Source organism: Lathamus discolor, chromosome 1 (assembly GCF_037157495.1).
Source record: "Lathamus discolor isolate bLatDis1 chromosome 1, bLatDis1.hap1, whole genome shotgun sequence".
Lineage (NCBI taxonomy): Eukaryota > Metazoa > Chordata > Aves > Psittaciformes > Psittacidae > Lathamus > Lathamus discolor.
In genome coordinates, this window is record NC_088884.1 from 3,871,797 (window position 1) to 3,892,933 (window position 21,137).

At 43.8% G+C, this 21,137-nt stretch overlaps 1 protein-coding gene across 4 annotated transcripts; it reads left to right on the forward strand.

Moving 5' to 3' along the window:
* The first annotated feature begins 709 nt into the window (after window positions 1-709).
* LOC136010109 (interleukin-2 receptor subunit alpha-like) lies at window positions 710-19,501 on the forward strand. Of its 4 annotated transcripts, XM_065670820.1 has the most exons (7): window positions 710-1,060; window positions 12,301-12,486; window positions 12,703-12,828; window positions 13,017-13,268; window positions 15,524-15,571; window positions 16,584-16,647; window positions 17,683-19,501. In XM_065670820.1, the coding sequence occupies exons 1-6, from the start codon at window positions 1,000-1,002 to the stop codon at window positions 16,625-16,627; spliced, it is 717 nt and encodes a 238-aa protein (XP_065526892.1). In that variant the 5' UTR covers window positions 710-999; the 3' UTR covers window positions 16,628-16,647; window positions 17,683-19,501. The 4 variants fall into 4 exon arrangements, with proteins under 4 accessions (XP_065526892.1, XP_065526989.1, XP_065527075.1 ...); XM_065670917.1 differs by lacking the exon at window positions 16,584-16,647; XM_065671003.1 differs by lacking the exon at window positions 17,683-19,501 and having other exon boundaries at window positions 13,041-13,268; window positions 16,584-16,738.
* The last annotated feature ends 1,636 nt before the right edge of the window (window positions 19,502-21,137 follow it).

Here is a 21,137-nt window from a genome sequence, read left to right on the forward strand (position 1 = left end):
TGTTATGCTTTTAAATATGGAAGGGGATTTGGAGCATGGAGTCCCAGGGTGAGCAAAGCATTTTACCCACAGCAGTTTCTCCATAAGCCTTACAGGTTCTCTATGCCCTGATGCATTTGGGTTTGGGCAATAATCTCTTGCCCAAAGCCTTGTTGGACCCTATAAGAGAACTTGTCACTTGCATCAGTGAAGCTGCACAAAAGCTTTCATGAAAAGGGTGAAGGGAGATTCATCAGGAGAGAGATAACAAGGGCTGTAGCATCTCTTCTGTCTGCTGCTCTTATGAGCACTGCTAAACCTTTTCTCACCTTTTCTCATGCTGGGGGGGAAGATGCAGATTGGTGCTTCTCCCTGTAGATATCACATTATTCACTCCTCAAAAAGGTCTGTTTTGTGTCTCCCTTGGGTCAACTGCCTTTCACAGGGCCATAACCCTGCTGAGAGTGAGGACAGGAGAGTCTCTGAACAGAGATACTAACCCAGCATCCTCTGTGTCTGTGCCTATGACTGATGGATGCATTTAAAAACATATCACATCTATTTCTTAGCATGCCTGTTAGGAAGACTTCATTCCTTGAAGATTTATAAAGAAGTAAACGTCCAGCATGTAATAATCCACAAACCCATTAAAACCTTGCCCCCCTCTGCTGACCTCAGCTGTAGTGGAACAGCTCTGGAGTCAGCAGCTCTGATGTGTCAAACCACTTCCTACACACAACAGCACGCACCACCACACTGAGCATTAAGTTTGATTTCCTGGATTAAAGCTGCTAATATCTGAACAAAGAGCAGACTTTATTCTCACTTGCGGAGCCAGCCCAGTGAAATGACGATTTGCTGACCAAAGAGCAAAGTCCTTGCTGTGCACACGGGGTGGTGATGCTCCCCACCAGCCTAACCAGGCACTAGAAGGCTCCTTGGCTTGGCTGGCAGCAGCCCATCACTTCTAAGAAACTTCACCATCGTCAGTGTTGCAGAGAAAAGATGTGAACAAGTCCCATGGAGCTCAAGTGCCTTTTGATGTGGCTCTTGTTTGGATCCGTCAAGGGGAACAGGCCAGGTAAAAAGACTATTTCTGCCTTTTGGGGAGGGAGAATATGATTCGCTTTCTTGTGGTGGCTGCTGGATGATGTTCGCAACATCCTGACTCCTTTCAGGTAAGAAAGGATGTTAAGAGCTTAAGGAATTTATTATTCTAAGGAAATGAGAGAAATGGGGTTTGTGCCCACAAGCCATCGACTACAGACAATCCAGAGCACTACAGAATGCTTTTTGTCTGAGTAATGCATGTATCATCCAACCCACCATTGGAACAGTGGGCAGATCAAAGCAACCTTGTGCACCTTAGGTCGCTCTTTGAATTTGTGGGGTTTTTTTCACTCTGCATGTAAGCTTAGGAAATACAAAAATAGGCACTGAAATGTCAGTAACTATAGGTAAAACTGATGGCAATGCTCTTAGAAGGTGCCATCCACGTTTGCTACGGGTGTTACAGATACCAAATATTCTCTCAGCCACACCTCCCAACCAGCAGCGCCTATGAACTGTGAATGGAGGCAGCTAATTCATTCAGCTTAATTTTACACATTTATAAATTGTGATACTGCTTATATTTGGCTTATTTATTGTGACAAGTGTGTGCTCTGAGAAACGGTCTGGTTTTATAGTAGTGTATTTGAGTTTTAATTGCTTTGTTCAAAGGGGAAGAAAAAACATCTTACATTCTCAGTGCTCTATAAATGTGGGTGTTTAATAGACTCATAGAATCATAGAACAGTTTGGGTTGGAAGGTCATTTAGTCAAATCCCTCTGCAATGTGTAATTCTTCTGTATCTGATGATGATGCCCAGGTTGAGAGGTATGAGCAGCCTAAGGCACGTTCTCAGGTGTGCTGGTACTGTACCTTCTGATGGATCATCTCTAGCCTAGGGGCTGGGCATTTCAAGGGAACATTGTGTTGCTGCAACCAAACTCATTAATGCAGGAAGTACCTCCATAAATATTTAACCTGCAGGTGAGTTTATTCTCAGTAAAGGATTTTGCCAGTAAACCCTGTACCTTCTCCTCCATGGGGCATTTTCATTGCCAAATAAAGTGCCAGTGCCCACAGCAAGCGTTTCAGTGCTGCGTGCGAGAGTGTTACTGCAAGACGTTCAGCCAGAGTTATGTAAATAGGATCGGTTCTGGGATGAGTCAGGTTCCCTATATCACACTTTCCATATTACTATGCATGAGATTTCTTGCTGGCAAGTCTCGTTTATCAGAAATCTTTCTGGTTTATGGAAAAAAATGGAGGGGTGGCCGAGCAGTTGCATTTTGTGCTATTCAATGTGATTTCATTCTCTGATGAGCGAATAAATGCATAGCTTTGCATTCTTCACTGTATCAGTAAGATTTTCTTTCCTCAGCTTCCTGTGTTTATGTTCAACATCTCACCCAATGTTTAAACATAGTATTTATCCATAGATATATATCTTTTAATTTCTCCACGCAAATAATATGCTAAGGTAGAAACACCAACTTCTACCAATATTTTTCATTGTAGAGATGCCTGAAGTGTTGTGGCTCTAAGACCCATTGTGTTGAATTCCTTTGGGGGATTAACAAGGAGACCTGGGAACAGCCTTAAGCAAAGAAAAGGGAAAGTGGCTAGGTCAAACTGGTCAAAAATCAGCTATGCCTCAGTAAAGACAGTGCTGTTTGTATTCTCTTGCCTTGGCCTTTTCAGCACTGCAAGTTCAGTTTTGTAAACAGATCCTGCTGTAGAGGCCGTTTGGAAGAGGGTTTATGGCAAAATGCACTATCAGGAATAAATATAGTGAGGGGGAATAGAAAACAATAAGATTTTGTTTTACTGAACAGTTTCACTGCTGGATCTCAACACGCTTTGAGAGGGAGAAGTCTTCTAATACATAGCCGGGGAAACTAAGGCATGGGATGATTATTTAGTATAAGTTAAACTACAACTTAGTGCTAAAGAAGATAAGAGAAATGCTGATTTCCCCAGAAAAAGCATCACATTTATCTCATTTACTCTTCACAGCAGCAGTGCCTAGAAGCTGCAAGCATGAGTGAGGCTTGAAGTATGCTAGGTGAGGGTCAAATACAAGATAAAAGCTGATTTATGCTCCTCCGACCTTGCTCCTCGTCTTACAGGAATACACTAAATAGATTTGCAAGTCAAACCTGGAAGGGATTAAAACTCACAAAAGAAAGAATTTCGTTCAGCTGAATTCACACAAGATGGGTACCAGATCTCAGCCATTTAAATGAGAGGAATTTCTTCCCCATTATACTTGCATATGAGCGCTCGCTCCCATAGATTTGAAATGCAATGAGGAATAAATTAAAGTTGTCAACCACGTACAAGTGTTTCTCCTAAGGTCAACCAGAGAGCAAATACCTTTATAAACCTTCCAGCTACAGTGCCTTCAGCAGCAAAGTGACCAATATACAGCTACAATTAAAAAGAAATTGTTAATAAGTTGTAATCCTGCTGAGGATGTTATGGACAGAGATCCTGCAGTATCTGCTTCTGCCCGCAGATGGAGGTATCTTCTCCCTACCTCATCAGAGGTAGCCCTTTCCTTTTATTACAGAAGGAAATCCACTCTTTAGTTACTCTTAGAAAGCCACTGGCTTTGATTTTGCTTTGATTTTTGCCTTCAGAGTGTTGCATTATTGGTCTCCCTGCTTTCTACCTCGATCATAGAATCATAGAATAATTGGGGTTAGAAGGGACCTTAAGATTGTTTAGTTCCAACCCCCCTGCCAAGGGCAGAGACGCCTCGCACTAAACCATGTCACCCAAGGCTCTGTCCAACCTGGCCTTGAACACTGCCAGGGATGGAGCATTTAGCACTTCTTTGGGCAATCTGTTCCAGTGTCTCACCACCCTCACAGTAAAGAACTTCTTCCTTGTATCAAACCTGTTCAGCTTTGTCTCTCCTGTTTTTCCCATTACATTAATTGCATCTCTAAAGCACAGCTTTTGTACGTTTTCTCCCCGTGGTTTCCATCTCCTGACCCTGGTCCTGAATCTTGGAACAACCTGCCTTACCATGTCTTTGCTCCATCTCCTCTGATGCTTCCCCAAATCTCACATTTCCAAAGTTCTTCCATGACTTTCTTCACTTGACAACCTGTTCCTCAGCCCTGCCAGGGTAGCAGCACTCAGTCATCTGCTGCTTTATTTTTATCCTCTCCATTTGTAAAGGTAAAGTATATACAGCCGTCTCTATTTGGAAAAACACTTCATGCATTACAGCGTCAGGAAAATCAGCAACACTAACAAATAATTTCCAGCCCACTCATAAGAGCTCCAGCGAAAAGCTTGATGACCATGCTAAGGCCACAAGTCAAATCAGATGAGTCTTAAAGCCACATTTGAAATCAAGAGTCCCACCATAACTTTCCTCACTGGTACCCAAGACTGGGACGTGCGCTTGCCAGCCAGTCCGGTTACTTTCTATGGCCCTTCCAATGCAACAAAAGGCAAAGCTGAGGATGTTCCAGCCAAAGAAAAGGATCTGAATTTCTGCTGCTGTTTTAAAAAGCAGATTTTCTTTCTCAGGAATGTGTTTTTCTCTTCAGATGAAAACACCGAAGAGGCGGGTGTTGCCAAAGTCACAGATTAAAGCACAAATGTAACCAAACCTGTTCAAAACCCAAATGTCACACTCCAAAACAAGGCTTTCATGTACAATATTCTCAAAACCAGACTCTGTGTTCTGCTACCATACCATGTACAGTGGTTGTCTTTAAAGAGTTTGAGCTCTGTGGCTTTACCACGGAACTAAGAAGGGTATAAACATCCAGAAATAAAAGCAGATGTTCCCCATTCTCCACTTCATACCTTTTCTATGCATTGCACTGTGCTCATCCTTCTCCCTGCCTTAGGAAACATTCTCCCTCTTTTTTAATACTCCAATTCCACATTTTCAATCCAAGTTCTCAGCCTCCTGCCAGGGAAGGCGTGAGATTCATCTTGCTTAACTTCAGCCGTCTGCACCATCTTCTCCATCAAGCTGGACATGTGGATCCCCTTTGTAACCAGGGGGAAGAACATAGCACTTTCAGGGCACAGTTGATCTACCAGATTGCAGATAAGGTGCTGTGAGTCATGTCCTGTGTCTTTCTAGTGACTACACATAGAATTGAAACATCTGCTTTTTGTTGGCTGGGTGGCATTCACTCCATGCCTTAAAACAGGAGTGAGTTGGAAATGAAGGGCGATGAATGTGTTTAAGAAGAGGGGAGTCAAGAAACAGCTGGGTCAGCAGAAGACGAAACAGCATCTGTAGGCTGCTTTGCTGGGAACTCACAGTGAAGTGAGCTTTAAAATGCTATCAGTGCATTAGCTAAACCACACTGCTTATCAATGTGAGCATGTAAGAGTGTCCTTCCACCACTGTAGCTGATAAAAAGAGAGAAGCACCCTGAAGCATTGCTTTGGAGAGCTTAAGTTAGGTGTTTGCTGTCCTCTAGAGAGGTCTGCCCAGTTTCACTTGTTACAGAAGGAGCTAAGAAGGCAGGTTTCTGAGGTTAAGTTATGCTTAGAGTGAGAAAAATTAGTCCACAGTCAAACCAAATCCTGCCTTGCTGTGTATGGAAGTATTTTTGCATTAGATTCCACTGTCTAGGTCAGTGGTAAACAGCTGGTTAGCATGAGCGAGCCAAGAGGTAAGTGCATTTATCCCCTATCTAATTTTCTATGGTCCTACAAGGAGTTAATGGACAGCTCCTGCTGGTTCATGTTCCAGTTTATTTTACACTGTCTTTCCAACAGAGCCATCTTCTAGTACAGCAAACTCAGCAGGCATTGAACTGGCTAGTCCCTAGAATAGGACGTGCCTCTTCTCCACTGCTAGGAACATTAAGACCCATTTCCTGCCCCATAAGGCTGCCTTTTGCATTAAAATTTGTGCCTACTAACTTCATCTGCAGTGTATTTCTGTCCTTGGCACTGCAAACTCATTATTACTCCCATGACTTTGTGGGATAATCTCTGTATAATTGACAGTATAGCTAAAAATCTCAGAGGCAAATTACCATAAGTTTGAGGTCTGCACCCCATCCCCACAGTTGGGATCTATTACCAGCTTACAAATCCATGTAGGTAATAAACGACATTCATTAGCAGGGAAAGAAGAAGGCAGAGCTGTAGCGAGCTTCTTAACAGACCCTTTGGGAATAAGGTTTGAAGTTAGAAAAGGTTTGTTACCATTTCAATCCAGTTGCTGGTATCAGTTCCTTCTCTTCACCCAAATCAGTTTCGTCTGCAAGAGACGTGCTCTGTTTGGAGAGCACGTAGTTTCAGACAGCATATGAACCCCCAGGGCTGAATTAGCTTCTCAGGTACATCTGAGGAGATGTCTTCATTTTGGCTTGGTTTCATTTCTTGGTATCTCTGGGGAGAGGTTCTCTTCATCTCTGGACTGGGCAGGTTTGTGAAGTGGCTGGTTTCTTCCACTGCTTTTAGCCACCTCTGCAGAGCATCCGGTTTCCTACTGACCCCATCTTAATGCCTTTGTATTTAGGGGAAAATTGTCCTTTTTTTACACCTTGACGCTTTAACTTGACATCAGAATAATCATGTCAGCTCTGGTGACACACAGCCACGAACAGAGGAAATTCCGAGTTCAGACTATCATTGCATGACTCACTGTCTGTGTTTATCTAGTACTAAAAGTACCTGTTATACATTTTCTCCATGTGCTTCTTCTGGTCAAAGGATGTTGTTCTGATGCTTTGTCTAACAGTGCTTTGTCTAACAGTGCTTTGCCTAACAGTGCTTTGCCAACTGAGACATGGAAGAGAAATACGCAGGAGAGCTTCATAAATCCTAATCCAGTACGTCTACTGTGAGCAGTTTTGTGTTGGGTCAGTAACGTATTTGAGTGGGAAACCTCAGGGAAGAAACCCAAGCACTGTAAGAACTGATGGTGATTTAGCTAGTGGGTATCTTTCCCCTGAGCCTACATAATGATGCTAGATGCTGAGAGCAGCCAAAAGATGGATGCTGAGGGTAGCCAAAGACAGTTAAGCTTTATTTAGCAGGGTATTCTGCCTGGCATCAGCCTCCAGTAATTCCTATCTGATATCTGCCAGCTTATATGGATTCCCAGATGCCTTAAGACACCTCGAATGGCATCAAGCACTGGAATAGCAGGAATCCCACCTATATGGTGGCTCAGAGGACGAGGCTTGCTCAGAAAACTTTCTGATCTTGACTTTGGAAGCACACCAGGAGATGCAATAAGTACTTTTGAATTTTTTTGTTTCATGGATGTCTATCATTTGAATTCAGTACTGTCCTTCTAATTCCAAGGCATGTCTCACATCCAGGATTTGAAACCAGTTCCATAAATGCTGTAGGCACCAAAAATCCACTAATATGCAGAGAAATGTGGATTCTCAGCTGCCTTAGGAGACATATGTGTTCCAACAATTCTGCAACCCATAGCAGTGCTAAACCCCATGACTGCAATTCCACTAACCTCTCTGTTTGCCCATTTCAATACATCATGTTAGTACCTCTAAGTGCAAAGAAATGGAGTAACAGGGAACTTTGGGGGTGTAGGAGATGAGAATGGTAGGTGGGGTCTGATGGAACTTATGGAAAGGGAGGACAGAGGGCACTGGGGCTGGAAGACAAGGAAATAGGGACACACAGCATCTTGTGATGGGGATGGAGAATTGGAGGATGTAGGGGGAGAAACGAGGAGAGGTTTAAAGGTGATGTGATGGCAGTCTTTTAAACCAGTACTAGAGGTAGTGTAGCCCTGGAGCAGCTGTAGAATCCAGAATCCAGTGGAAAGCTGGGCTGAGCAGAACTGTGCCACCAGAGGTGATGAGGCAGGTTATACCTATGTGGGCTGGCCTTTTATAGTATTTTGATTTCATGTCACCAACTCAAAGAAACTGAAAAATTCCCCAAAAGGTGCAAAAAAAGCAAAGTTAATGTCCCCTAAAAATGCAAAAAGTCAGAGATCTAGGCAAGCAGAAAGCCTACACTGCCGTTCCCTAGTTCCCTGGTGTTGTGCTGTAACCCCAGCAGGTAAATAAGTACCATGCAGCTGTGTGCTTACTCCCCTCCATGGTGGGACGGGGAGGAGAACTGGAAAACAGGTGAAACTCATGGGTTTAAGAATTAAAATAATAACAATAATGATGAATAAAAAGAGAGGAATAAAATACCAGGCAGAGAAGTGATGTACACTATAGTCACTAACCACCCGCTGCCTGTTGCTCAGCCTGTCACTGAGCAGTAGTTGGCTTCTTGTGCCCCTCCTCACTGGCAGAGCATGAGACTGAAAAGTCCTTGATCAGAGTGAGTATAGGAGAAGAGGAGTTTGAACTTGGTCAGAGTATGCTGAGTGACCTTAATTCTTTGGGGAGCTAACTTTGAGCCAGACTCTGTAATTTTAGCTCTGTGGGGAACTAACCTCGAGCCAGAAAAGTGGAGCGAAAGAAATGGAACAAAAGGGGACGAAAACGAGAAGTAGAAGAACGAACTGAGAAGTGAGGAGAAGGTCGAAAGGAAGATGGCTAAAAAGGCCGAGCAACCTATTAAAAGCTTGTATTGCGCACGTGAACAGCAGCAACTAACCAATCACATTGTATCTCTGAGCGTGGGGGCATAATCTAAAATGTATATAATCTTCGTAATCTGAAGTAAAAAGGTCTTCAACTTACAATCAAAGTCCGTGCCTTAAATCCCCTCAAGTAAGCATTACGTAGCAACAACTAAAAACATCGGTGTTATCAGCGCTGTTCTCAGACTAAATCCAAAACACAGCACTGCACCAGCTACTAGGGAGATAATTAACTCTATCTCAGCTGAAATATGGACACCTGGCTTCTTCTTGTCTGTTGGCTCTTTTGTCATCCATACAACAGGGATGTTGATGTTTTAGGGACAAACCATGCAGTTTCCTTGAGCACAAGGACTGCCTGAAGTTCTAGGCCAGGTCAATGTGGTTCTGGACAATCTGATCTAGTCGAAGATCTCCTTGCTCGTTGCAGGAGGGTTGGACTGGATGAGCTTTAAAGGTCCCTTTCAACCCAAACCATTCTGTGATATTATAATAAACCCCAAAGGTGATTTTAATATTTTTTATTTTGATTCCAGTATTTTTTATTTTGATTTTAATATTTGTATTTTGATTTTAATATCAAACGCATTGGTGAGGAGGTATAGCATGGAAGAGGAGCCAATGTTTGAAAGGTTATGATGGTTGATAAGGGAAAGATTCTTGAAGATTCTTATGAAGATTCTTGAAGTGATTCTTATGAAGTTCAACCACGACAAGTGCAGGGTCCTACACCTGGGTTGGAGCAATCCCAGGCACAGCTACAGATTGGGCAAAGAAGAGATTCAGAGTGGCCCTGCAGAGAGGGACTTGGGGGTGCTGGTCGATGAGAAAATGAACATGAGCTGGCTGCAGTGTGCGCTCGCAGCCCAGAAAGCCAACCGTATCCTGGGCTGCATCAAAAGGAGCGTGACCAGCAGGGCGAAGGAGGTGATCCTGCCCCTCTGCTCTGCTCTTGTGAGACCTCACCTGGAGCACTGTGTGCAGTTCTGGTGTCCTCAACATAAAAAGGACATGGAACTGCTGGAACAAGTCCAGAGGAGGCCACGAGGATGATCAGGGGACTGGAGCACCTCCCGTATGAAGACAGGCTGAGGAAGTTGGGGCTGTTCAGCCTGGAGAAGAGAAGGCTGCGTGGGGACCTCAGAGCAGCCTTCCAGTACCTGAAGGGGGCCTATAGGGATGCTGGGGAGGGACTTTTCATCAGGGACTGCAGTGACAGGACAAGGGGTAATGGGTTAAAACTTAAACAGGGGAAGTTTAGATTGGATCTAAGGAGGAAATTCTTTCCTGTGAGGGTGGTGAGGCACTGGAATGGGTTGCCCAGGGAGGTTGTGAGTGCTCCATCCCTGGCAGTGTTCAAGGCCAGGTTGGATGAAGCCTTGTGTGGGATGGTTTAGTGAGAGGTGTCCCTGCCTATGGCAGAGGGGTTGGAACTGGATGATCTTGAGGTCCTTTCCAACCCTAACTATTCTATGATTCTATGATTCTAAGATGGGATCAAATATTGACAGTGAAGCAGCTTGAAGTTAACAGAGGGAAGCAAGCAGAAGGTCACAATGAGACCTAGGAAATCCATCTTTCTGAATGATGATCAGAGACAGGAATATGGTTGTAAAGGCCAAAGAAGTAGATACTGCAGTCTCACTTGATGTGAGAAGATGAGAATTTGCGTGATGTGAATGAAATGACGAAGATGGATCCTAGAAGTGTTGCGTGAGATCCAGCTGCAACATGGATGAGTTGATCCAAGAGCACCAGCCTGATGGGTGTTGCTCACTGTCACCCACTTGCACTACTGCACAATCCTTATCTGACATGCAAGTTCAGAAGAACCCAAACTTCATTTGTTCATAGGTTAAAACAACAGGTGCCCTTTATGATGAATAGACTCAATGCTGTGGGTTTTCTTAAGAAGAGACCAAAGAGTTGTAGATTTGAGTGCCTGGTGCTGAGATTCAGATCTGCAGCCTGCTTCAAAGAGGCTTTTGAAGTCTTGAGGGAAACATGCTTTTAGCTTTCAGGGAAAGTGAGAGTACATGATCTCAATGTGGTGCTAATCTGATAACTCTTCAATTCTAATCACCCCGACAGTCTGTGGTAAACCATGTGGTTAACTATTTCGGGTACAGTCACATCTCTAGAAGCCACAGTCTGATGTAGTTTACAAGGCAAATCCTTTGATAACACCAAGATACGAGGGGATTAACATACCCCTTACACAGCTTGGCTGTTTAGCTGCTAACAGTTGTTGCCTTCTTCAAACTTTGTGACTTTTACTAAGCAGGAAGGCAATGAAAAGTAGAAAGGGCAGAAAGTATCAAAGTGAGAAAATGATGGGTGGCTCTGGAAGCATGGTTGGTCTTCTGGAAGAAAAGGTCATTGCAGGACTGGGTCTGGGAGTCACTGGTTGGGTTGCTGTTGGCAAGGCTTTCGAGGAGAAGGCACTTTAGAAGTCAAGGGCAGATGCCAAAATGATGAACAACTGTTAAGGATTCGAGGCCCATTTTGCAGTCATTCTTGCTGGTTGCTAAGGCTGCATTAATTACGGCTGTAGAAGATGTGAAAACATGATGACCAAGAATTTCTACTCATAATAGCTGTTACTATTAAGCATAAACAGAAAGGGCCACAGATCATGCACCCAGAGATCCAAAATGCCAGCTCTAATGCAACCAGCCTGCTTTATCTTTTAATTTCTCAGCCTTTAGGCCTTAAATAATCATTAAGTAGTGCCTTTCTCAACTTCTGGGTCTCCAGCTCAGCTTCAGTGGGCTTTTCAAGTGCACTGAAATGATCTCACTTAATTCATTACAACTGACTGAGAAGTATATTTAGACGCGATTTGCTGATGACACAGCACTTCACGTCCTTGTTTTGGGACAAGTTATATTTAGGTTTGCAAACTTCTTTCACAGTAAGCTGCTCTTTGGTGTGCTCAGACTAAACTGAGAGTCTGCTTCCCCCTCCAATGTTTGCTTATAGATGATTGCAAGTCTTAATGACTTAGTTTTCCTTATTATGCCTCCCTACACTGAATGTAGAGCTTAATTAAGAAAACGTTGGTAGTGTTTCATGTTGCTCATTTCCTGGGTTCAGAAAGGAAGGGCTCAACAGCCTGCTTTATGCAGGGGAGCAGGAGCAGGCAGATAGACCTGTTGCCTTTTACCACTGTTCTCAACTGCTGTAGAGCATCCCTGCTCCAGCATCCTTTCTCCTTTAGATGAAACACAAGGGAATTGAATCAGCCCCTCTTAACTAAAGAAGTGTGAACAAATACAGGCTTCTTGTCACTTTGTGGAGACACTCCCAAGGGGCTTTTCTGTAGCCTGAACAAATTTATATTTAGAAAATCAATGCCAACAACTAGCTCCAATGGGAAGGAGTCTTTGGATAGTGGGATTTTTCTAAAATTGAAATGGAAAATGTTCGCTTAAAATAACTAACAGTCTGACCAGACTTTCAGGGCCACTCTTTGGTTTAGAGTCAACCACAGAAACAATGCTTTGCTACCTTCATGTTCCATTCATGGCATCCAGTTTCATCCCTCTGCTGTGATTTCAGCCCTGTGGCCAGAAGCAGAATTAGGCTTCTTTCGCTGAGCTCTGGGCATGACCTGGTCTTGATAAGACAGAAGAATGTGGGAAGTCTTCAGTGAACAGGGTAGATACACAGGCTGTCCTGACTTTCAGCTTTCTGTTTGCAGAAGCATGCCCAGCTCTTCCAACAACCGAATTTGCTGATGTTACTGCTGAAATGTACCCACTGAGGACCAGACTGTACTATGAATGTGACAAGGGATACACAAGAAGAAGTGGGCAGTATTTGGGAATTCAGTGTCAGAGTATAGAGCAGGTTGCTTCTTGGGTCTACAAGGAATTTGAATGCATTGGTAAGTGATGATTGTCCTTTTCCTACACTTTTAGAGGTGTTTTCCAATGATTTTACGTAAGACATATCTGGGCATCACTCTAACAAGTGATCTTTTATGCTTATCTTTGCTAATTAGAACTTGTAGCAACTCTATTCTGCCTCTAGAACTTTGGGTGCTGTGGCTTTGCTCTGCTGCTGGTCCTGCTGTAATTCAGCAATATGACCTCTCCCACAGATGAGAAAGTTTTATTGTCAACGGCCCCCACAATGGAGTTAGATGCTACACAGAAGCCAGAAAGAAAACCACAGAAGACCCCTGCACCCCAGAAGCAAGGAAACCTTTCAGCATCTGACCAGAAAGGTAAGAGCCCATTCATCACTGTAACACTTCCATTTCCATGGAAGCAGTGTAAGAATAATGACAAGTGATGTGTAAGAAAATGAGTATTCTGTATCCTAACATATCCTGCTAGTCTATATTTTGTAAGATCACAAATCATATTGTTTCAGTAACAAAAGCAGCAGGGAAAAATCTATCTGCTTTAACAGTGTGCGGCCTTGTGATCCCACCAGATTTCTGTGGTCCTCCCAGGATTGTTCCACATGCCTCTTTAAGCCTGAACAAACAGTATTACGTGGGACAAGTCTTACATTTCAAATGCCAGAGCGGGTACGACAAGCGACCTCCCACCTTTGGCACTCGTGAGTGCAAGAAGGTGAACGGCAAAATCAGCTGGACTGCCCTTGACATGCGATGCACCAATGACAGCGCTGAGTGGCTGCCACAGACTGTTGAGCCAGGTAAGACGATTGCTTTGGCGTCATATATATGTCGTGACCTGTTCCAGCTCAGCACATCAGTTGTAAGGAACAACCTGCTTGGGGTTTAGGATGGAGAAATCAGGGACATCATGGCTCTGACACTGATGGAGGTGGCATTTCTGACTGATGAGGATGACATCTCCAGGGATGATACAGCTGCATCCTGCTTTGTCATGGGCATCCTTTCATACTAACTGCAAAACTGCAGGAATTTGTGAGCAGATAGAGCCACACTGTCACATACTGGGGAGAAAATAGGAGAATAAGCCTTTCTCTTTCTCCTTCATCCTGGGAGCTATATTGTCTATTGTTACTTCACAGTAAGGTACTCCAAAAGGTGTATCTAAGCATGATTGCTTAGTGCTTTGGGATCCAGAGTTTAGCTAGTTCATAGCTACACCTGAGTAATGTTTAAACTGGTTCTTAATTTAACACCCAGGATGCTGTTTTGAACAAAGAGACAGCAAGAAGCCCTGTTTTGAACAAAGAGACAGCAATATTGCACTGTATACTTTATGGCCCCAAAGTCAGCAGGACACATGCCATTGTGGGCTGGCATCTTGAGTTTCACTGCTTGGGGAGCCTCTCAAGTGAAGCTGCAGAACCTCTGCCTCTTGCTTTTATGCCTTTAGGTGTATTAATGGAAAAAAACCCCAAACCCCAAACCAGACCTTTATATGGCCTCTACTTCCCCCAAGCTATCTACCTTTTCTGAAGGCATCTCTCCTAACTACAGTGCACAAGTTCAATATGCAGAGAGCAAACAGAACCCATTTCCCAAGTATCCATGATAGCATTGACAGTCTGGGGCTCTCTCTTGGTGTCAGGCAGAGCTATTGATGGTGAAAGGACCCAGATGCCCATCACCTCTACAGTCCTCAGCCTTCCATTACCCTTCCAACCTCCTCTGAAGCAGGGGGGTGCGATGGGCTGAGTTTTAGAGGTGGGAGCCAATGCAAGGTCAATGCAAGAGGAATTTCCTATCAACAAAGAGTGGAAAAAGATGTTTTTCCACCAGTACTTGGGACTTTGAGGGGAAATAAATCTTGCAGAACTGTTGACAAGTACTGGGTAGATGCCACCATCTGAGATGGGCTGCCTTTATGACCAACAGAGGGAACTGTAAGAATGAATCACCTTCCTCAGTGGACACACTATTTGAGCATTAACCCAGGACTTTCTTTCCTTCTTAGGTCCATCTCTTTCCCTGTAGTGCCTGGTTCAGGGTGCTCCAGGTACAGCAGTCACAATTTCTTGTTTGGTTTTGAGTGGTCACCACACTCATTTTTCCCCCATTGATCATTTCACTTGGTACTACCAGGATAAAGGCAATTCTTGCTATGATTGAAATAACCCATCAACATTCCAGTCCTAGAAAACGACATAACCTATTGAACAGTCAGAAGTAGCAAATACTTCAGATTTTAAAATTAGTTTTATGAAGAACACAGGACTGGATGATGAAATTGCCCTTTAATTCAATAGAACAAGAATTCAATTTCCCTGCAAAAATACATTCATACCTGAGCAAGATCAGGTCTTTGTGATCAGTGCATCAAATATTGACACCCCCAAAATGTTGCCTTTCTCATTATTATGATGTGATTGTTGTCTGTAATGGAGCTGGGTAAGGAATGTCCTCCCCTTTCTCAATTCTTCTGCCAGCGTTCACCAGTAAGAGATTTATCAAGAGACATCTCTTATAGGGCCTCTCATGAAAAAAACTGTCCAGATCTCATAGTAGTTCAACTTCAGAGATTCCTTTCAGGATAAGGGGAAAATATAATGAAATAGGTAAGGGAGAAACACAAATTTCTTGCACCAGGGAATTTTTGGCTTATATTCTAGGGAGAAAGAGGTCCCGCTTGAAGCTATGTTTTCAAATCTTAGCTTGGCGCCTTGAAAGGCATCCTCCCCAGTCTCATATGAAATAAAGACCTTAGCTGGATCCCATTCCCTGGAAGATACAGTTCACTTCATGCCCATTATTAACAGATATCAGGTCAGCACATACATTGATATCCAGGCTGGAAACATCTATTGATGGCCAGGAAACAAACATGGCAATTATTAAGTCTTCTGTGCAGAGGGAGAAGAGCTGTCAGTCTCTACCCTCACCACTGCTTCCATGCTGGAGCGAGCTGGCTCTTGCCTGACTCTGTCATCATCACTGCTTTGATGCTCTTCAGAAGAACAAATCAATACAAAACTCAAGGATTTTTCTCTCTTCACAGGTTCTACTCATCCACCCTTTTCCTCATCTGTGATACTGCCAGTGACAGGTATGGCATTTTGTTAATAGGATTCAACTTCACTCCATCCCCCAGAGCAGTTACTTTGCCTTTCAATTGGCTGTTCTACCCATCTCAGCCCTAAGAGCTAATAAATACACTGCAAGAGACATCTACATCCATGTACTGGGTGAGGAATCAGTAAAGAAAGTGTAAACAGACACTGTTTAAGCAGTAAAGCTTTCTATAAAGGTGTTTTCAAAGACTTATAAGAGATATAACCCTAACAATTCTATGATTCTGTGTAAAAGAAAATAGATCACACTAAAGCCTAGTTTTTAAATGAAGCAATTTTCAGATTCTTCCTCTGAGGCTTTTTGTGAATTCAGTGAATAACTTCAGCTGGGGAAAAAAATGTCAATATTTAAATGATGTTTTTCTTTCACATTTTCAAAGGAGTAAAAAAAGAGATGGGCAAATAAAATATTTCCTCGCAGCTAAACTGCTGCATTGAGATCAGTCTGAAGAGATTTTTCTTCTCCCCCTTCCCCATCCTCTATTCAGCCATTAGCTGCTAAAATAGAATTGTCTCATATTGCGCATATACTCAAGACTTTGTACAAGGGCTCTTGATTCCAGCTGGAGTCTGATGACAACTGTACTGCACAGTATAATAAGGAGGAATAATGGAGGGGGATAAAGGAAGAGAAGGAGGAATATTGCAAACTATGCCAGAGAGCGCAGCATCAGTAGACCCTGGTTATTTGGCTGCGGGCAATCTCTAGTTGCCAAAACCCATCTGGCTGGGTCCTGTTTGTCCCAGGGAGCAAAGCAATGGAGCAATATGGAAGAACTCTTGCCTCTGGGCATAGGAGCAAGATGAGATCCTATCCCAGGTCTTCCGTGTTTCTCCCAGTTGGATTAAATGCAATAAGGTAACACCATAGAATCAGAGTCACAGAATAGTTTGAGTTGGAAAGGACCTTAAGATCACCCAGTTCCAATCCCCCTGCCATGGGCAGAGACACTGGGTGCTAAGCATGTTGATTTTCTGTTTCAACAGCTATCTTTTTTGTTCTGCCTATCATTCCTGCTGTCTTCATGTGACTCACCAAGCAGAGAATACAGTAAGTGGGATGGAACCAGGAAAATGTGAAATCTAAAATGAAATTCCCTAGGAGTGGAAGAGCTACCACCCGGATCAGCCATCTCACTGGTGCACCGCTTAGATTTCTGGATACCTTCTTTGATGTTAAATAAATGACCCTTGATTTTGGGTTGTCTGGTTCAGATACTAAATACTGGCACAAGAAAAGGAGAATCAGAGCTTTTGAAATCAGAAGAGCATGCTCGGTCCCTGCCAATGTGGAACTGAGAATGGCAGCTCAGATTGCCGTGGGGAAATTAAGGTTAATCATGCAAATCAGCTGGTTTCAGATAGCTTACACAATCGATCAGTCTTGTTCTCCCTGGCTAACCTGTGGGAAAGCTGGTGGAGCATCTGCCATCACGACCATGTAGTTTTTCTTCCTTCATCCCCCTGATTTCTCAGTCGTGTCATGACAGCTTTGTGCCTCAGATTTATTTTAGCCTCCTCACTGTTTCTATTACTACACTGAGACACACCAAGGCTGTTCCTTTTCACAGACTCCCCAGCCTACTTAATACAAGATGTCCCTATTTGACATTTGGGAGTTCTTTGGTAATCCTCATTCCTACTACTTTTCATGTTCCCTATTAATTAGTAGTGGGGTCTGCTTCTGAGTTGAATGGGGATTTTGCTTGAAAAGGAGGAGGGGAGTGTTGTGAAACCACATTTGCAGTGTTCTTATTCCAGTTCAAGATAAGATAAAGCCATAGAAAGTGTAGACAACAGTTTGAAACATGTTTTAGTGAAGATGGTCAACCATGGTGCAGATTGCCTGGGCCACTGTAGGGTTTCTGGGAATGTGATAGGTGGGAAATTGTTAAGAATAGCCTACATTTCACTGGTTCAGTGGTGGAACAAGTGATAAAATAGCTGATACTAGATGAAATAGTAACTGAGATCCTAAGTGGTGTCTTCTGAGAAAAGCACTGTGTGGTTTCGCATAGTAAATATAGAAGGAACCACAGAAAATGTGCTTCTTCCCAGCTTTAGTAAAGTCTTTTTCCTGCTATAGAGTTCAGATTGCAGAGCTCAGATCCAAACTCATGAAACTGATGACTTGACACAGAAGACACCAGATTGTATCAGAGGCTCCAAGACCAGCCCTGGCAAACAAGGAAGAAGCCTGGACATTCATATTCCACCATGTGAAGGAGGCAGAAAATATTACAGCTTAATTCTTATGGCGACAGAGGGACTTTCCACCTACAGAGCACTGGGGGGTGTGTGTGTGTCCTTCCCATCACTGACAGATGGGGAAAGAGCCCTGTCTGAAACTGCTTCCCAAAACCACTCCCCTCCTCCTACCATATAACAGATGTGTTGCTAATATAACTGCAGCCTTTCCCAAGCGACCAGGCTTACATATGGACCATTTACCCAAGCATGTTAGGTGATGGCACCATCAATACAGCCCACACACCATCTTCTGCACAAAAAGAGATGCTGGACACCTGATGTGTCCCTGTCCCATCCCTACCGGATGGGTCAAATGCAGTCACTCTTCTCTCCTTCTGTCACTGGATATCCTCTTGGGAAAGGCTATTAAACCCATTTACCCTCTGCACATAAGTTGAAATTCTTACTGAACTGGAAAGTCTTACTGGCTACATATATATATACACACAGGTATACAGCTATAGATACATACACAGGCCAAATGACTTACGGTCTAAAGGCACCTGATTCCCTGCATTGACCCTCAATGATATACATATTGAGTAGATTAGTTATATATTTTTACCTGGCATATGACAAAAGCAAAATGAGATGAATCCCTTCCTTATAATTCAGGAGGCATGGGATCTTCGTGTAGTTTCCTATTTTGTGACAGAGTGTATGTGTAAGTGTTTTATTGGTTTGTATTCCTGTTGAATTATTCTCCTTTTGAAGCCTTGATATTTATACTTCCCATGGCTTTTTCTGTTATTCCTGCTGGAATAAGATTTGTTTGTACTATATATCTTTATAAAGATGGATGTGTAACAGTGTATTACATGCTGTTAGTTTGTATGGGAGCAAACAACAATCTGTATTTACATGATAGACGATAGGTTTTCACACCTCTCGGCTGCTTTGAAGGCTGCAAGCAGTGGTAGTGAGCTCTCTTGATTCATTCAATCAATGCCCATTACTTATTGCTAACATACCTCTGTTAAGCATTGCAGCTAGTCTGCCATCACTCGTCCTGCTCAGGGCATTTCACTGGACAATGCTAATATTTCACTTACTTACTCCTAGCATGCACATTTTTATGCAGGGAACAAGAGCAGAGTTGTATGGCTCCTGATGCTCCAGTGGCTTTTCCATTCCTCACCAGGGGCTTTCTCTCCACATTTATCTTTGTTTCTTGGGAATGAAGGGCCACACTCTGCTGGTAAGGGATCGGTAAGGAATAGCAGGTTACAGAACGGGCAACTATTGTGGGGTTTAGTTTTCCTAGCTATTAATGTGTATATAGGGAGTCTGAGCCCAGGTCACCTCCAGCATGGGAGCTGTATTTGTACTTCATCAGGAAGCTGTAACTCTGCTGAGCCGTACTTTACCTCTCAATAGGCCTTGCGGGTCCTTAAGGGAAATGCTTGCATCGGAGGCTTAAGCCTTCAACGCAACAAGCAGAGAGCAAGTAGAAATCAGAGGGACCCAGCCTGGGAGCAAGAGGCCACCACTGCGAGAGGCTGTGGCCAAAGGGGCACCAGCGCTGTTGTGCTTTTCCCAGGGCCGCTCTCGCTAATTTTGCAGCAGATGTGGTTGATATTTTAGTTTGTCGACTGATTTTCTCAGCATGGAACAGCTAAAAAACTCTAACAATAAACTGTTCTGGGTGTTTGAAAGGCAGCTTGTTCTTCCTGTTATTGATCTTGAAAAAGGCATGATTTATTTTCCATTACAAAAGGTATTAAAAACTTAGGAACGTGTCCCAGGAAGGTTTATTCTAAAGAGCTGTGCTAAAGCTCACTTCATACATGTAGGATCGCAGCTAACCTTTAAAATGCTAACTAAAAACACTTAGGCAAGAGGATCTCTGGCAAACAGTATCTCCAAAGTAGGTAATGGAAGCAATATTTACAATCTAAGAGCAGCGGAGCTCCCTTAACCCTAACCATCCCCAAGGGGTGGAAATACACATACTCCTATCCCACGGCCAGGAACACAAGTGTGAGAAAATGTGGTTTTCCAGAGGTATGCATTATAAGAACCAGCCTACACAATGCAATGCATCATCCAATGTGCCTTCATACAGGTGTCTCCATGTGAGCTGGTCCCATCACAGTGGAGATAAGAGGAGTCTAGAGACATTCAGCCATCACATGCAGATGTTCACCCGGGCTGGGTAGTATTCTAGACCGCATGGACAGCATCAGCCATTGATTCCATTGACACTACTGGTTGCTCAGACAGCAGCTCACATGGAAACACCTACAGATCGATCTGGTTGCCTAAAGATAGGTATCTGCTGTGATCTTCATCGGGGACTGTAGTGATAGGACAAGGGGGCACAGGTTCAAACTTAAACGGGAGATTTAGGTTAGAATAAGGCAGAAGCTCTTCCCTGTGAGGGTGCTGAGGCGCTGGCACAGGGTGCCCAGAGAAGCTGTGGCTGCCCCATCCCTGGCAGTGCTCAAGGCCAGGTTGGACACAGGGGCTTGGAGCAACCAAGAAATTCAGGGAAGATATTCCCTAACGAGATGTCATTTTTAAAGCTGTGGCATTCATATGCATACCCACTATGACCCTTTCTACAGAGAGACTCTGGAGGTGTCATCCCAACAGTGGGGAGGTCCATGTGGGAGGAAGGTGCAGCCCATGGCTGCAGGGCAAGGTGCTGCTGCATAAATGGCTTGGGCCTTTTGCAAGAAAAGAAACTGGTTCTTCTACCCTGCCAACAGCCTCCACCTTCCCCATCCTCCTAAAACAGCCCTTTCAGCCACTTGATCATAGAATCATAGAATGGTTAGGGTTGGAAAGGACCTTGAGATCATCCAGTTCCAACCCCCTGCCATGGGCAGGGACACCTCACACTAAACCATCTCACCCAAGGCTTCATCCAACCTGGCCTTGAACACTGCCAGGGATGGAGCATTCACCACTTCCTTGGGCAAATGATGTATGGCCAGGACCCAGTTGTGTATCAATTGTGCAACCCGTAAGGATAAGGGCTCCAGATCAATGCTCAGACCCCAGCTATGCTTAGAGAAGCTCCTGGGGGCAATTACCATAGTTATCCTCAGGAAACCTCCACCCCCAGCAAACCTTCACGACCAGGAAATCAGGTGGAGGCCGTGCGACATGCTGATGAGAAGGCTGATTTTGCTCATCAGGTTGCAGGAGATGGGTATCACAAAGGCGCTGCTCCAGCATTTACACACCAGCGTTCTCAGAGTTTCCTTCTCAGGGGGAATTTGGAAGCTCATGGCCTTTTGTTCTGATTCAGACTGAAAGCACAGTTTGAAATAACAACATTTCCTG

Bases quoted from the DNA above. Each gene is read 5' to 3' on its own strand.
- LOC136010109 (XM_065670820.1), top strand. From the start codon at position 1,000: ATGGAGCTCAAGTGCCTTTTGATGTGGCTCTTGTTTGGATCCGTCAAG. The intron at 12,829-13,016 runs GTAAGAGCCCAT...CTGCTTTAACAG, and splicing joins TTCAGCATCTGACCAGAAAG to TGTGCGGCCTTGTGATCCCA. The intron at 13,269-15,523 runs GTAAGACGATTG...CTCTCTTCACAG, and splicing joins GCCACAGACTGTTGAGCCAG to GTTCTACTCATCCACCCTTT.